The 15,233-nt window shown below is 49.6% G+C and overlaps 2 protein-coding genes across 7 annotated transcripts in view; one reads left to right on the top strand and one right to left on the bottom strand.

The window, feature by feature from the left end:
- Positions 1-7,350: 7,350 nt before the first annotated feature.
- On the bottom strand, positions 7,351-10,771 carry LOC115650137. The gene is made up of 2 exons (XM_030559606.1): positions 10,284-10,771; positions 7,351-8,439 (listed from the first exon to the last, which is right to left on the bottom strand). Exons 1-2 carry the CDS (start codon positions 10,738-10,740, stop codon positions 7,781-7,783), a joined length of 1,116 nt encoding a protein of 371 aa, XP_030415466.1. The 5' UTR covers positions 10,741-10,771; the 3' UTR covers positions 7,351-7,780.
- Positions 10,772-11,261: 490 nt separating this feature from the next.
- The window catches only part of CDAN1 (codanin 1), a 96,693-nt gene continuing 92,721 nt past the window's right edge, over positions 11,262-15,233 (top strand). For 4 of the 6 annotated variants that reach the window (XR_004000018.1, XM_030559600.1, XM_030559599.1 and 1 more), the window contains exon 1: positions 11,262-11,395. Coding sequence is in view for 5 of the 6 variants with exons in the window: in XM_030559600.1 (XP_030415460.1) it covers positions 11,300-11,395 (96 nt within the window). In the remaining variant the exon portion in view is untranslated. The remainder of the gene's footprint in view (positions 11,396-15,233) is intronic. The other 2 variants (XM_030559605.1, XM_030559604.1) reach the window with 1 other exon arrangement.

Genomic DNA, 15,233 nt, shown 5'->3' with positions numbered 1-15,233 from the left:
CAGAGCGGCACCGTTCATGATCACGGTCCCGCAGACACTCCAAGTCCTGTCGGCACGCCGGACACCACTGGCAGTCCCGGTGCTGTTTTCCTCGGTACTGGTCGCACTCGCTGCACCGGTCGGTATCCCGTTCGCCGACCCGCTATCGGCACCGTTCCGACTCCTGGCACCGTGGCAGGTACCTTAACTCCTGTAGCCTTTCCCCGAGCCTCGAGATCTCGGTCGACCTCCCGACACCGTTCTGGGTGCGGGTCTGGATCTCGTTCCAGGTACCGATACGCCTCCTGGTGCCGGTCCCCGGTGCCGAGTTGGGCAAGGTCCGAATGAGTCAGAGACTCTGCCTGTGCCTTCTTTTAGTACCTCCAGGGCCGTCCGAACACGCATCCGTGTCATCCCATATGCGCAGATTTTATGCTCAGGACCACGATCCTGATATGATGGCCAGCGGGCGCCAGCCCCGAAGCAGAAAGAGGCTTGGCGAATGAACCTGCTTGGCCGCCAGGTGTACTCTGCAGGGGCCCTGCAGCTCTGGGTAGCAAAGCAACAAGCCTTGCTTAGCTGCGATAATTATAGCACCTGGGTGAAGGAGTTTCTCCCTCAAAACTCCCATCAGGAGTTCGCTGCCGTCTTGGAGGACGGGGGAAAGAAGGTTCCCAGAGCGTCCCTCCAGGCCTCGTTGGACGCAGCAGACTCTGCGGCCAGCACTCTGGCCTTGGGTGTCACCATGAGGTGCATTTCATGGCTTCAGGTTTTAAACCTCCGGCCGGAGCTGCAGTATGCCATTCAGGATTTACCCTTTGTTGGTAAAGGCATCTTCGCGGCAGAGACAGCCCCAGACTGCGAAGCCTGATGGACAATAGGGTCCTAATGCGTCTCAGCATGTATACGCCAGCGACCAAACGCAGGCCTTTCTGGCCCCAGCCGCCATACTCTGTGCCTAGCCAGAGGCAGAACTCTGACAAACGGCAAGGCCAAGGTGGTCGCAGACGAACGTCAGGACCCCTAAAGAGCCAAAGTCAAGGTCCCTCGCAATTACCACTGGGACCAAAGACGGACCTTCCAAGGTTCGCCTGAGGGCGGTGTACCAGTCGCAGGACGGGATCCCGATCCCGCTTTCTCCTGGCATGGCCCCAGTTACTTTCAGATCGCTGGGTCCTGCGCACGATGGAGCATAGGTACCACCTTTAATTTGCTCCAGCCCTGTCCCCCTTCAGCGGACGAAAGGGGCAAGGGGTTTTACTCCCGTTATGCCCTAGTCCCCCACTCGAACACAGGTCTCAGACCTTCCTGGTCCTGCACGGACTCAACCGGTTTAGGATAAGGTTGAAGTTCTGCATGGTATCCCTGGGAACCATTATTCCATCCTTGCCTCCTGGGGGCTACTGTGCCGCCCTGGATATGAAGGACGCGTACTTTCGCAATGCCATCTTCCCTCCGCACGGGAGATGCCTCCGCTGTATAGCCAACGGTCAATACTCCCGGTTTACGGCCATAGTCGCCGCCTACCGTCGCTGATGTCGGATATGCGTTTTTCCGTATCTGGACGATTCGCTTATCCGAGGAGACTCTGAGACACAAACCACTCAGCGCGTGGGCATCGTCACGGTCTTATTCACAGGTCAAGGCCTGCTGTTTACTATAGAGCAATCCACTCTGGTTCCCACGCAGAGGTTGGGCTTCCTAGGGGCTATCCTGGTCTCCTACCTAGCCGGAGCCTGCTTATCACAACTGCGGTTTTAGGCGATGGCAACAATCATCTGAGGTCTGAAGGGTTTCCCAACGACCTCAGCTCGTTCTTGTCTCAGTCTCCTGGGTCCATGGTTGCCCGCAAGTTTGTAACCAAACACGCCAAGCTCCGCCTCCGTCCTCTCCAAGTCCGGCCCACCTCGGCGTACCGCTTGGACAGGGAGCCAATGGTCATGGTAGTCACCGTTCCCTCGAACGCCTTAGGCTCCCTAGAGTGGTGGCTAACTCCCTCCTTGGTGTGGACAGGGATGCGGTTTCATCCGCCCCAGCCCTCACTGCCCCTGACGGCGGACGCATCATCTCTCTGCTCGAGTGCTCATGGTCACCTCCGAGCTTAAGGCCTTTGGTCTTCTAGGGAGCTGGCATTCCTCATCAATGCCCCAAAAATGAGAGTAGTCCGCCTGGCATGCCAGGGGTTCCAGCGGCAGCTGCGAGGCCGTTGTATCTCGGTGTTTACAGCCAACACAACGGCCAGGTGCTTCATAAGTATTCAGGGGGGACATAGTCCTCTCCCCTTTTTTTGGAGGCCATCCATTTCCGGGTCTTTTGCATGGCCCACTCGATGGAGCTGGCGACATCCTTTCTCCCAGGCGTTCGGAACGTCTTAACTCTTTGACTCAGCAGGTCTTTCCTGTCTTACGAGTGATCGCTCTGCCCCATGTGAGGCGTCCCGCTTTCCGGAAGTGGAGATGTTTCCTCACACAGACCTGTTCACTCACCGCGAGAGCAGGAAATGCCAGGTGTTCTGCTCTTTCCTAGGTCTCTCCTCGGAATCGATCTTGGACGCATTCCTGATGCCGTGGAAAGGCCAACTGCATTATGCCTTCCCACTGTTCCCACTGGTTCATTAGGTCCTGCTCAAACTCCGCAGGGGCAGAGCGCGCATCATCATGATCACTCCAGAGTGGTCCAGGCAGCACTGACATACCACGTTGCTCGGCCTGTCAGCCCAGACCTCATCACTCAGGGCAACGACAGGCTTCGTCACTCGGACCTGCAGCCTCTTCGCCTCACGGTGGCTGCTGCGTACCTGAGTCGGGGTGACAGGCAGCCTTCCACCTGGTCAACGTACCGGGCCAGATGGAAACGTTTCTTTTACAGCTGCAATACGCTCGATCTTGCTCCTGCTGAGGTCTCGATCCCCTCTATTTGGCCTGCCTCTGGCCTTCAGCGGCAGGACCTGGCGGTATCATCGCTGAGGATACACTCAGCAGCCATCTCTACCTTCCAGCAGGCTAAGATGGACGTTCAGTGTTCTCACGCTCTATGGGTTCGAGGTCCCTCAAGGGCTTGGAGCGCTTGCACCCTCGGGTGCGCCGCCCAGCCCCGACCTGGGACCTCAACCTAGTCTTGGCCAGACGGGTCTCTGAGATCAGAGCTCTTACAGGGGTTCCGCCGTACACTAGGTTTCACAAAGACAAGGTGCAGTTATGACCGCACCCAGCTTTCCTCCCTAAGGTGGTTTTGGCCTTTCATGTTACCCACAGCTCAACGCAATGGGCACAACCGTTGCACTCCTTGGACATCTGTGGAGTGCTCGCATTATATTGTGCTGACAGAACCATTTCCTAAGGTGCCCCAGCTCTGTCCCGGTAACGGGCCAAAGGGAGGGCTTGCTTGTTTTCCTCTCAGAGGATCTCATCTGGGGTGATGGCGGACATCCCCACTTGTTATGATTTGGCTCATATTTCCCCAAGCCACATCACCGTGCATTCTACCAGGGCTCAGGCTTCATCTGCCGCCTTGCTGGCTCGTGTTTCTACCCACGAGATCTGTCGCGAAGCTCCATTGGTCCTCGGTCCATACCTTTGCTTCGCAGTATGCCCTGGTTCAGCAGTCAAGAGAGGCTGTAGCCTCTGGCTCAGCAGTTTTATTCTGCCACATTTCACTCCGACCCCACCGCCTTTGTAAGGCTTGGGATTCACCTAACTGGAATGGATATGAGCAATCACTCGAAGAAGAAAAGACGGTTACTCACCTTTGTAATTGTTGTTCTTCGAGATGTGTTGCTCATATCCATTCCACACCCGCCCTCCTTCCCCACTGTCGGAGTAGCCGGCAAGAAGGAACTGAGGAGCGAGTGGGCCGGCAGGAGTATATATCAAGCGCCATGGTGGCGCCACTCTAGGGGGCGACCTGCCGGCCCACTGAGTTGCTAGGGTAAAAGTTTTCCGACGAATGTGCACGCGCGGCACATACACCTAACTGGAATGGATATGAGCAACACATCTCGAAGAACAACAGTTACAAAGGTGAGTAACCGTCTTTTCTCATTCCCTATATGCTATATGTCTGGTTTGTTACATGGCAAAATGGAATATTTTTGAAGTCCACAGCAGCAGGGAACAATTCAATCAGCGCTATTACAGCTATAATACCACCTGGTATGCTATGCCAGTGCTATGCTAGGTAATGGTAACAAAAATTAAGAGGCCAGTCCTGACCCCATTAAAGTCAATAGTAATACTCCACTGGCTTCCACAGTAGCTGGAACAGGCCCTCACCTATTTTCTTCAATGCAAATAATCTCGAGCCACTTTACACGATAGGAAGCATAAATCCGGAATTCATTTACACAGTAATAATCCCAGAAAATGATGTCTTGGTTTAAAAGCAGGAAGGAATTTAGTGGCATGCTTCAGGAGGGAGAAGTTTCCCAGGCAGGCCTGCTAAAAGGAAAATCTTGGATGTTGTGTATTAGATCAGATGAGTACATAAAGGAATGACCGCTCAGGCATATGATGATAGGTCAAAATGGCTCCAGTACAAAGTGTATAGAATTGCTAATGTACAGATCTTTCACTGCTCAAAAACTTGGTTTAAAAGTGGATCATATCACAAGTGAAGGTGTTTGGTCTTAATCTGACCCCTGAATAATGGAAGTAAATGACATAACTACTATAGTGTCTCTCAGTATGCCTTGGTCATGATCACACTGGAGGTACTTGTCCACCTACTGTTCCTAGAGTCTCAGGAATTCCACAGCACTTGATCTACAAACATTAGCTACTTCTGAATTGAAAAATCCAATTGCTCATAGCAGGGACTTAAACTTCAGGGTGATAAAGGCTCAAGCTAGGCTCTACCAAGCAATGTTGCCACAGAGCAAATGCAGCAATTCAACAATTGGAGAAATGGCCTCAAAAGAATGTTGAACAGTGAAGAAGTGGCTGCTGTAGTCTGGACAAGTTGGCAGTCACTGCCCAGAATGATTAGGTGAGCTTTAGAGCACAACATTTCACTAATCTAACTGAATGCTACAGAAGCATTAATCACTACTTGTACTAAAAGAACAGAAGAGAGGCGAAGGCTGCTTTTCAGTTAAAGGAAATACAACTTGATGAAGCCCACATCTCAATGAGTGGAATCTGAATATGCGAACCCCCAGCATGTTGATATGTGCACATCAGGCAAACAGGAATCCTATGCTATTCCCAAGCAATAGGAAGCTTTTAATATCACAGGCCTCAGTAACTAGTTTTGGACTGGGTCAGTTTAAGAAAACCTGGTAAGTGATTAGTAAAATAGTTATACCAATCACCTGCAGCAACTGCTTTTGTGAAGTAAAACTTCTCAGAAGCCAGACTATCCCTTCATAGAAGGCACCTAGAGTGTATTAACCCCCATTGTAAATGTACTGTATGCTTGTGTTACAGTATAATCGTGCATACTGTACACAGACTAGGGCAATGAGGAAGAACACATCCCAGCAATACTACTACTGCAGGTTTGCTTTTAATTAGGGAGCAGCTGCTAGATTTAAAATATATATATATATACACACACGCGCTGAAGTTAATATAAAGGAGAATAAAAGGGAATCTTTTCATCAGAAGTAAAGGGAAACTAATGAGCTGGAGAAAGTAACGCAATAGTTTCCAAAGGTGATGACAAAAGAACCTTACTTTTGCATTTGTGATCCTAGCATCTAATACTGATAGAATACCTCTAAGCTCCAAAGTCTAAACTACTTCAACCATGGTGCCAGCAGGTAGCACACATCTTTTTGCTGGTGTAGGGTCAGTCCATCCTTGTCTCAACCTTTGGTTTCTTTCCTTCTGCTGTAGAAAGTGAAGTAACTGCTAACAGTAACTATTGTGGGGGACAGAAGGTTCGCTAAGTCCCCCTCTCCCCCTTCTGTATAATACTAGCTGGAAAAAATGTCGATGGGAGTATTTAATTTTGACACTGTATGCTCTTGCCGATTTTTAATTTTTCAGATATTTCTTTGTCTGGATAGTTTGTTTGAGATTCATTCTTCAGCAATTCCTGCCTGAGGAGCTGCCAACTAAAATCACAGAGCTCTCAACATGATCAGGCCCCCTTCTACATAGCTAGTCCCAAATGCTGGTTGTGGGAACTCTGTACAGGCTACGTGACTGAGATTTGCTCAACTTGCTCACCTGGAGTTGCAGTTTCAGAGTCTGTAATAAGGGGATGTTATTTTGGAGCCCGAGGAAAAATCCTTGCACCACTCCCAACTGCTGGAAGCTGTTGATATCCTCTCAGCTTTATCATAGTTTAAAGCAAATGGCTTCTTCATTTCCTCAGGATTAACAGAAAGGTATCTCCTTAAAGTGCAGTACACTACTGTCACAACTGATTGTAAAAACGATGTCTTAACAGAGCCACATGCTTTCTCAGCTAGGAGTGGAGAGAGCTGGACTCTGGGTATGTGTACAGAGCAGGCATATGTACAAGTCACAATTAATTTAAGAAAAGGTGTTAAATAGCAATAGTTTTCCCTATTTTGATATTCAAACTAAATACATTGTCATCTGCATTTAGTTTGAATATCAGTCAAAGTAATGGCTCTCCTTGTCTCTTATTTGCTCCTGGGGTGGCATTTAGGAATTGTTTTCTCCTCTGACTCTCCTTGCCCCCATCCTTTCTCTTCCCTCAGAATGTAGTATGGAACTATCTTTTTCTTCTATGTTTGTACAGTGCCTAGCACAAGGTGGTCCTGATCCATGACTGGGGTTCCTAAGTGCTATGATATAATGATAAGGGAATGGAAGATCTTCTATCACTTCCACCCAAACATAAGCCCAGCAGATGGAACTCTTTCAAGAACCAGGAGAGAGCACTTGCTCTTCCCCAACCTAAGCCAAACCTTAACTAGTATACTCTGAGAAGTAAGTCTGCTGTCAGTTCTGGACAATATAGGACAGGGGTTTCTTTTCTACCTCTTTCAAACAGTGACCTTTGTCCTCAGAAAGCATGCTGGCTCTGTTGAAGACAGAACCTGGTGCTAAGCTATACCAGCAAAGATTGTTCCATATTGAGAGCAGGCATCACTCACTAGAAGATTTTTTTTTGGTTATATTTCTCTTTTTAAAAATGATATGACAAATAGCCTCCACTTTCATTGCAGTTAAGCAAAATGCTTCTGCAGGGAACGTGCATCTGAAGAGCTGGAAATGAACAGTGATCAGATGGCTCAATGCTGGATGAAATCTGAGCAGCACATTCATGGATCAGCAGCTCCGTGGCCTAGTTCTATCCTGTCCCCCCAGGAGGTGAAGTTGCCAAACCCTTGTGATACCTTGCACAGCTCAGTTTTTTTTAAAGTCTTTTTAAAAATACAATAAAAATAGCAGATACTAAATTTAAAGTCAACTATTTTTTCAGTTGGATTTTAAAAAAATACATACTTTGCGTAACTAACAGATTCTGCTTCGGTTATTCAATAACTGTAACATTACCTTTGCACCCCACTTCATCATGCCTTTTATGTTCAAAAAGTCACATTAACCCAAAGAGGATACAGACAAGAGTCTTAGTCAAAATAAATTTGATTTTTTTTTGAAAGAAGACGGTGAAGAAAACAGAAGAGAGACATTAACCAACTGCAACAGTTAGTGTTAACAAATGAGAGATTGGTAGTTAGTGTCAAATGCCACCTACTGTGAAACTTTCCCCACTGGGGAAAAAAAAGCAGGAGGCAAGTCCTATTTGCTCCATTATAGTCACAACGTGGAGCAGCGCATACAACAGCACCTCTAACATCGGTCACTTTACACATATTCAAGTTTTAAACATCTGCAAAACAGAAATAGTAGCAGCCATTTGGATGTTCTTTCTTAATGGTTCTCAGGGGTGGTCTAGGAAATTCTGAAGGGCCTGGTTCTTGAGACATAGAGCTGGAACTGCAGCTGCTGCTTCTGCTGCTGCTTCCAGCCACCTGTGCTCTGCCTCTGTCCTCAGCTGGGGAGATCTGGGGAGACCCAGGACTCAGGTACCCTGCTGTGGTCTGAGTAGAGGTGGTGGCGTAGGTGGTTGGGCCAGTGTTGTTTTTCACATAAACATTTTTGATAGCCACCAGAGTGTGTGCCATAATACTGAGGCTGTTGCTGAGATCTTGCATGCCTTGCTGCAGCAGCCGAAGGTTGTGGTTGACACTGTCAAAGCCAGACTGGATCACCTGCATCTGGTTCTGCTGGATCTGCATTAGGTCCTCTTCAGTAATTTCACTTTGGTCTGTCTGAGACCGGCCTTTTGTTTTGGCTTTTACTTTCCCAGACAAGCCACCCCCAGCTGTTCCCAGAAATGGCAGTTGCTCTTGGCTAGGTGGAACCACAGCCATGTCCTCAGAACTTTCTTCTGGCTCTACTACCTTCACTACTATTTCCTCTTTTAAGTTCATGTTCTCAAGACAGGGTTGGTGGGATGGACCAGGATCATCTGTAAACCCTAAAAGGGCATGGAGGAGGGAGAAAAACACAAAACCAGAAACGAGTCATCAGACTTCATTATCTTTGTGGTCAATCAAACCTCTACCTGCCCAGTGAGCACTATAGGCATTTATGCGGTAGATAGTACTTCTGCTGTCAAGACCCTATAATGATGACCTGTACTGAATTATCCCTGAAACTTGTAGCATAGGTATCATCTCCTTTGGTAGGGAAAAAAATTGAAACATGCTCACGGTAAATGACATAGCTCTAGGCGTTGCAAATCTCAGATTGAAATCACTTACTCCCCAAGCATTTGCTACAGAAGAAATTAAGTTCATTCAAAGCTCCTATTTTCCTCTCCCCCAGTTCAGCACAGTATCTGCAAGGCAGAAATAAAGCAACATCCTATCTGAATTACTCCTCCTTGCTTGAAGTAAGTTTCACTGCACTAAAGCTCATACCTTGCAGACCCATGCACAACAGGGTGTAATTTACCAGTTGGCTGCAGCTTACAAAGGCTGGAATTTGTATGGTGGAATGCAAGTGAGTGGTAGGAATGATCCAAATTTGCACATATACAGCTGGGTCTAATGCACCACATCCAAAATATGTCCGTTCATTTTTCACAACCTATCTGCAAAACCTGCCAACAGTTCAGCATCTATGTGACTTGGGTGAGAGGAGAAAACCACTATAAGCAGAAATTATTTTGAAAAAATTGGCTGCTTGTACAGTAGAGCATCCCTAATTTGCACACAACTGGGACCTCTGGCGAATCAGCAAGTAAGTGAAGACTTTTTTTTTTAATTGTTGAAGACAAGGATCTGCTTCTCCACTCATGTTGTGTTCTTTTCTTCTGATAACTATAATTACTTTTGACTTGATACTTTACACAGTCTACCCATAACGCCAGATAGCGTTCTATGAGATTTTTTTCCCCCTCTTGGAGGCACAGAATGAGAAGGTGAACTGATACTGCTTAAGACTCTGATCCTTACATTGCTTACCTTGACTATTAAGAGTAGTCCCACTGAAATCAATGGGACACCTTACAGGAATAAAGTTAAGCAGGTAAATAAGTATTTGCAAGTTGAGAGACTAACAGTGCACTTTGCAACTAGATGTGCTGAACACCAGAGAAGCAGATTTAACACAAATAAAAAAAACCCCTATACTGTAAATTAATTCTTCACATCAAGATATACATCTTGGCCCCTAAAACACTGGAAGGGGGGGGGGCACACTGGAACAGAGACTGGCATAAGCAAACACATGAAGCTTCAAGCCCAAGGCTGCCTGGGGTAAGTCCCTCTAACATCTGTGTCATTTGCGGTGTGTCCTGAGTAAAGGGGAGTTGTGGGGGTGGGTATCGGGGGGGGGGGTCTCAGTGTTGCTCTGGATCTGTCTCTTAGGCTGCACCTCAGGGAGAGGCTGCAGACCAACATGTACCAGCGCGTAAAGTGAGGGAAGGAATCACACGGGGTCACCGACAGGGCAAAAAAATAAATCATTAAGAATGAACCAGGTCACTGGCGGGCGGGCTGGAAGGAAGACGCGTTCTACCAAAGCTGCTGCTCCCAGCTAATGACAGGCGCCCCCTCTCCGCGTCCAACGGGGGGAAATAAGCACCCCGCCCCCCCAAATGAGGAGCCCTCCGGCCGCTACAGAGAGGCTGAGCTGGCCTCTCTGCGGGAGGGACGATCCGCTCTTCTGCTCAAGACAAGTGACCTGGAGGGGCTAATCCCCCGGCTCCATGGCAACGCCGACTCCTGCGCGCCGGAGGCCCAGACCGGCGGTGGGAGGCGGGACCGGCGGGGGTGCATGGGGCCCCGCTCCCCCCTCACCAGCCCCGGAGCTCACCGATGTCCACCACGGAGGCTCCAGGCAGGTCCAGCGTGTCGATGCCGCCCACGATGGGCACGGCCTCGGCGGGGCCCAGCGCGGAGCCGTAGGCCCGGTGGTGGTCGGGCTGCGGGGCGGGCTGGGGCATCTCCTCCGTGCACAGCAGCAGGCCGAGCCCCCCGGGGTGGCCGGCGGGGCCGCAGCCCTGCGACAGGCGGCAGAGCTTGCTGCGGTCGCGCCGCTTCAGGTCCCTCCAGCGCTTCTTGAGATCCTCCACGTCGCGGGGGCAGGCGGCCACCGGGTTCACCTTGTGCTGGATCAGCTCCCAGACCCGCCGCTTCTGGCCCGGGGAGGCGCGGCCCGGCCCCGCCGCGAACAGCAGCTGCTCGTGCTTCAGCACCTGCTCGATCAGCACCTCGGTCTCCGCCTCGTTGAAATTGGCCTTGCGCCGCTTGGGCGAGTCCTCGGCCATCATCCTCCCCGGCGGGCGGGGCCCGCAGGCCACCGCGATCGCTGCGAGGCCGCCGCTAGGCCCCAGCCCGGGCCCTGCTCAGGAGACCAACGCCGCGCACGAGCGCGGGGGACGCGCAAGCCCCCGGCGCAGGCGCCCCGCGCCCCGCTTGTTGACATGGGGAGAGGGCGGGAGTCGGTGTCCGGGCGACCCCGCCCGCGCAGGGAGCCGGCGCGCGCAGCTCCCCAATGGGAATCCCCGCTGCGACCCGCGTCCGCCCCACCTAGACCCGCCCACCACCGGCACAGAGCGTCCTGGCCCCGCCCCTTTCTGGCGTCACAATCACACCCCACGGCGCAAATCTGATCCCAATCCCTCCCCTCTCCCTCTGAGTAGGCTGTTGGCGGCACCACCCCTCCCCCGCCCGCGTGGTACAACATTCTAGCCCCGCCCACAGCTGGTGTCCCTGGCGCTCGGGGGTAGGCAGGGTCTACCCCACCCGCTGCCGCTCTTCTCCGCGCGCCGCGACGTGCGTTGTGCGCCTGCTCGGCGGGCGGGCGGGCGGCCGGGGCCGGGGCCGGGGATGGCGGCTGTTTTGGAGCTGATACTGCGGGAGGAGGTGGCGCCCAGCGCCGTGGTGCGGTGGCTCGAGCATGGCCCCAGCCACGGCCCAGCCGAGGTAACGCGCAGCCCGGCAGCGTTGTGTGACGCCGCTCAGCCCGGCAGCGCGGGGCCGGGGCCTGCTGCAGCCCGGACTCCGCGGCCCGGCCGGGCCAGGAGTCCTTGTGGCGAGGGCGCCTGGAGACGGGCGTCTTGGGCTGCAGCCTGGCTGCCCCGGGGTGGTCTCTGGGCCACACGCCCAGCCCGCCGGGCTGCTCCCGGGGGCTGCCGGGCTCCTTGCGCACTCGGGCCCGGCGTGAGTCCAGGCGTTCCGGGCGCAGCGTCACTGGAGGGGAGGGAACCTCGTGTCCTGCTCAGCACTGATCTGAGGGAGCCCGGACAGCCGAGGGGCCAAGGCGGGGACCGGGGCTCCCACGGCGCAGGGCAACGCATGAAGTTGCCACCCTGTGTGCTGCGCCCTGGCGGTGGCCAGTGCTTACAACAGGCAGGAGGAAAATGATGCGGGAGGAGCAGCGGCGCTGGTGAAGAAGCGCTTGGGGCGTGTCCCTCCTCAGCAGCCCAGCCCCAGTAATACCTGTATAAATAAAGTGCCAGATGGGTGTGATCCCCTGCGCCCTCCACATCCCCCCGCTTTCAGCACTGTCCGCAGTTTCCATGAGCTGTGTTAAGAGCAGGGTAGCTAAAGTTACATCTCACGTTAATTAGGTACAGCTTTTTATTTCTGTCAGTTTGCCAGGCCTGGTGTGACCCACAAAATTGCTTGGTTATTGTTTTGGTCTGTAGCCGCTGAGGAAGGCTTGGCCGAGTGAGAGCTGAGGAAGGAATCCAGATAAACTCAGCCTGAGCTGCGGAGCCAAGTGTATTACAGAACCCTCACACCATTCTCTTGTATTCCTGAAATATGGCTGTCCCTGTAGTTTGTGAGCGCCATCTGCTGGTTTTGCAGCAAGCTGTTATCAAACGCTATTTTAAAGGCACATTCTGTTATAACATCTTCTCATCAACCTGATAAGCTAAGTGAGATCTAGCCTGGTTATTACTTGAATAGGAGACTTCCAAAGAAATTCAGAATTTCAGAATGCTGCAGGAGGACAGTGGCAATTTTTAATAGATGGCACTGATCCCTCCGAGTTAGTACTGACTAATTGCTCCAGTGGAGTGCTTGTGTGTACTGTGCTGCTGTCTGTGCTGTCTCTTGCATGAGATGTAAAATGCTTTATTAAAACACCTTGGCATTTCTCATAAGTCAGAGGTGGTAAACACCATCTTTACCAAAGGCCACCTCAGGTAACTGCACTATTTCTCCTAGCTTCCTTTCTAAACCTGTTGTATAGCATTGCTGCTGAGCAGGTGCCACTTTCTAATGCAACAGTTACTGTGAATCAAGGAGCTGAATTGATAGTAATTGTTAAATACTTTTATGTTTGTGATGTATTTAGAATCTTTTTGGGAAGAAAAGAACTGTATAAATGTAGTTTAATTATGTGATTGTAAATAAAAGCCACCATGGGAGAAAAATCTACATCCTGTGGAAAAGAAGTCAAATCAAAAGATGATCACTGCAGTTTTGAAATAAAAATTAAAGCAAAGGGAAAGAGAGAAAATTGAGAGATATTGTGAAGTCATTGTTGGTGCAGCTTTGCCAGCTAGAAGAATATTGCTTAAAAGGGAGACTAGAGGTCTAGTGAAAGGGCACTGGACTGGGAATCAGGAGACCTGGATTATATCCCTGGTTCTCCCACTGCCTTTCTGTGTCTCCTTGTATGTGTAGAGTGCCTAGCAATGAGTCTTGGTTGGGGCCTCTCAGTTCTGTTGTAATACAAATAATAAATGTTGGTTGTGCGTGATTGTTTTTTTGGGATTGTATTTGAAAATAGGCTTTGCACTTTATAGCATTTTCTGCTTAAGGACGTCAGTGTGCTTTACAAATATTAACTAACCCTCACAGCTGTCTGACTCATTAAGACACTACCCCTGTAAGGCAGACAAGTAATATTCCCATTTTCTTAGATGTTAAGGCCAGAAGAGAGTATTCAATCATTTCGTCTGACCTCCTGTGTAACACAGACCTTAGAATTTCACCCAGTTGCTCTTGCATTGTGAGTCCATTTTACAGCTGGGAAACCTGATGGTCTGACAGGGTAACTGTCTTGGTAAAGGGCGCAGTCCTGGGATATATCGGGTGTGGTATTTCTTGTAGAGATAGGGAAATGTTAGTATCCTTATACAAGGCACTGGTGACACCTCATCTGGAATACTGTGTGCAATTCTAGACTCCCGTATTCAAGAAAGATGAATTCAGACTAGAACAGATGCAGAGAAGAGGTTCTAGGATGATCAGAGGAAGGGAAAACCTACCTTATGAGAAAAGACTTGAGGAGCTTGGCTTGTTTAGTCTAACCAAATAAGAATGGCCATAGTGGGTCAGACCAGTGGTCCATCTAGCCCAGTATCCTGTCTACCGACCATGGCCAATGCCAGATGCCCCAGAGGGAGTGAAACTAACAGATAATGATCAAGTGATCTCTCGCCTGCCATCCATCCCTACCCTCTGACAAATAGAGGCTAGGGACATCATTCCTTACCCATCCTGGCTAATAGCCATTAGTAGACTTAACCTCCATTAATTTATCCAGTTCTCTTTTAAATATTGTTATAGTCCTAGCCTTCACAACCTCCTCAGGCAAGGAGTTCCACAAATTGATGTGCACTGTGTGAAGAACTTCCTTTTATTTGTTTTAAACCTGCTCCCCATTAATTTCATTTGGTGGCCTCTAGTTCTTATATTATGGGAATAAGTAAATAACTTTTCCTTATCTTTCTCACATCACTCATGATTTTATACATCTCTATCATATTCCCGCTTAGTCTCCTCTTTTCCAAGCTGAAAAGTTCTAGCCTCTTTAATCTCTCCTCATATGGGATCTGTTCCAACCCCCTAATCATTTTAGTTGCCCTTCTTTGAACCTTTTCTAGTGCCAGTATATCTTTTTTGAGATGAGGACACCACATTTGGGAGAGGGATAGCTCAGTGGTTTGAGCATTGGCCTGTTAATTTAACCCAGCATTGTGAGTTCAATCCTTGACGGGACCACTTAGGGATCTGGGGCAAAATCAGTACTTGGTCCTGCTAGTGAAGGCAGGGGGCTGAACTCAATGACCCTTCAGGGTCCCTTCCAGTTCTAGGGGATAGGTATATCTCCATTATAAAATATTTAAAAAAAAATCTGTATACAGTATTCAAGATGTGGACATACCATCAATTTATATAAGGGCAATAATATATTCTCCATTTTATTCTCTATCCCCTTTTTAATGATTCCTAACATCCCGTTTGCTTTTTTGACTGCCTTTGCACACTGTGTGGACATCTTCAGAGAACTATCCACAACAACTCTTTTTCCTGATTTGTTGTAGCTAAATTAGCCCCCATCATATTGTATAGTTGGCGTTATTTTTTCCAATGTGCATTACTTTACATTTATCCACATTAAATTTCATTTGCCATTTTGTTGCCCAATCACTTAGTTTTGTGAGATTTTTTTGAAGTTCTTCACAGCCTGCTTTGGTCCTAACTATCTTGAGCAGTTTAGTACCATCTGCAAATGTTGCCACCTCACTTTTTACCCCTTTCTCCAGATCATTTATGAATAAGTTGAATAGGATTGGTCCTAGGACAGACCCTTGGGGAACACCACTAGTTACCCCTCTCCAGTCTGAGAATTTACCATTTATTCCTACCCTTTGTTCCCTGTCTTTTAACCAGTTCTCAGTTCATGAAAGGGCCTTCCCTTTTATCCCAAGACAACTTAATTTATGTAAGAGCCTTTGGTGAGGGACCTTGTCAAAGGTTTTCTGGAAATCTAAGTACCCTATGTCCACTGGATCCCCATTGT

The sequence above is a fragment of the Gopherus evgoodei genome, chromosome 4 (genome assembly GCF_007399415.2).
Source record: "Gopherus evgoodei ecotype Sinaloan lineage chromosome 4, rGopEvg1_v1.p, whole genome shotgun sequence".
Classification (NCBI taxonomy): Eukaryota; Metazoa; Chordata; order Testudines; family Testudinidae; genus Gopherus; species Gopherus evgoodei.
Note: the sequence above shows the minus strand (reverse complement) of the source record. Positions and strands in the feature narration are given on the sequence as shown.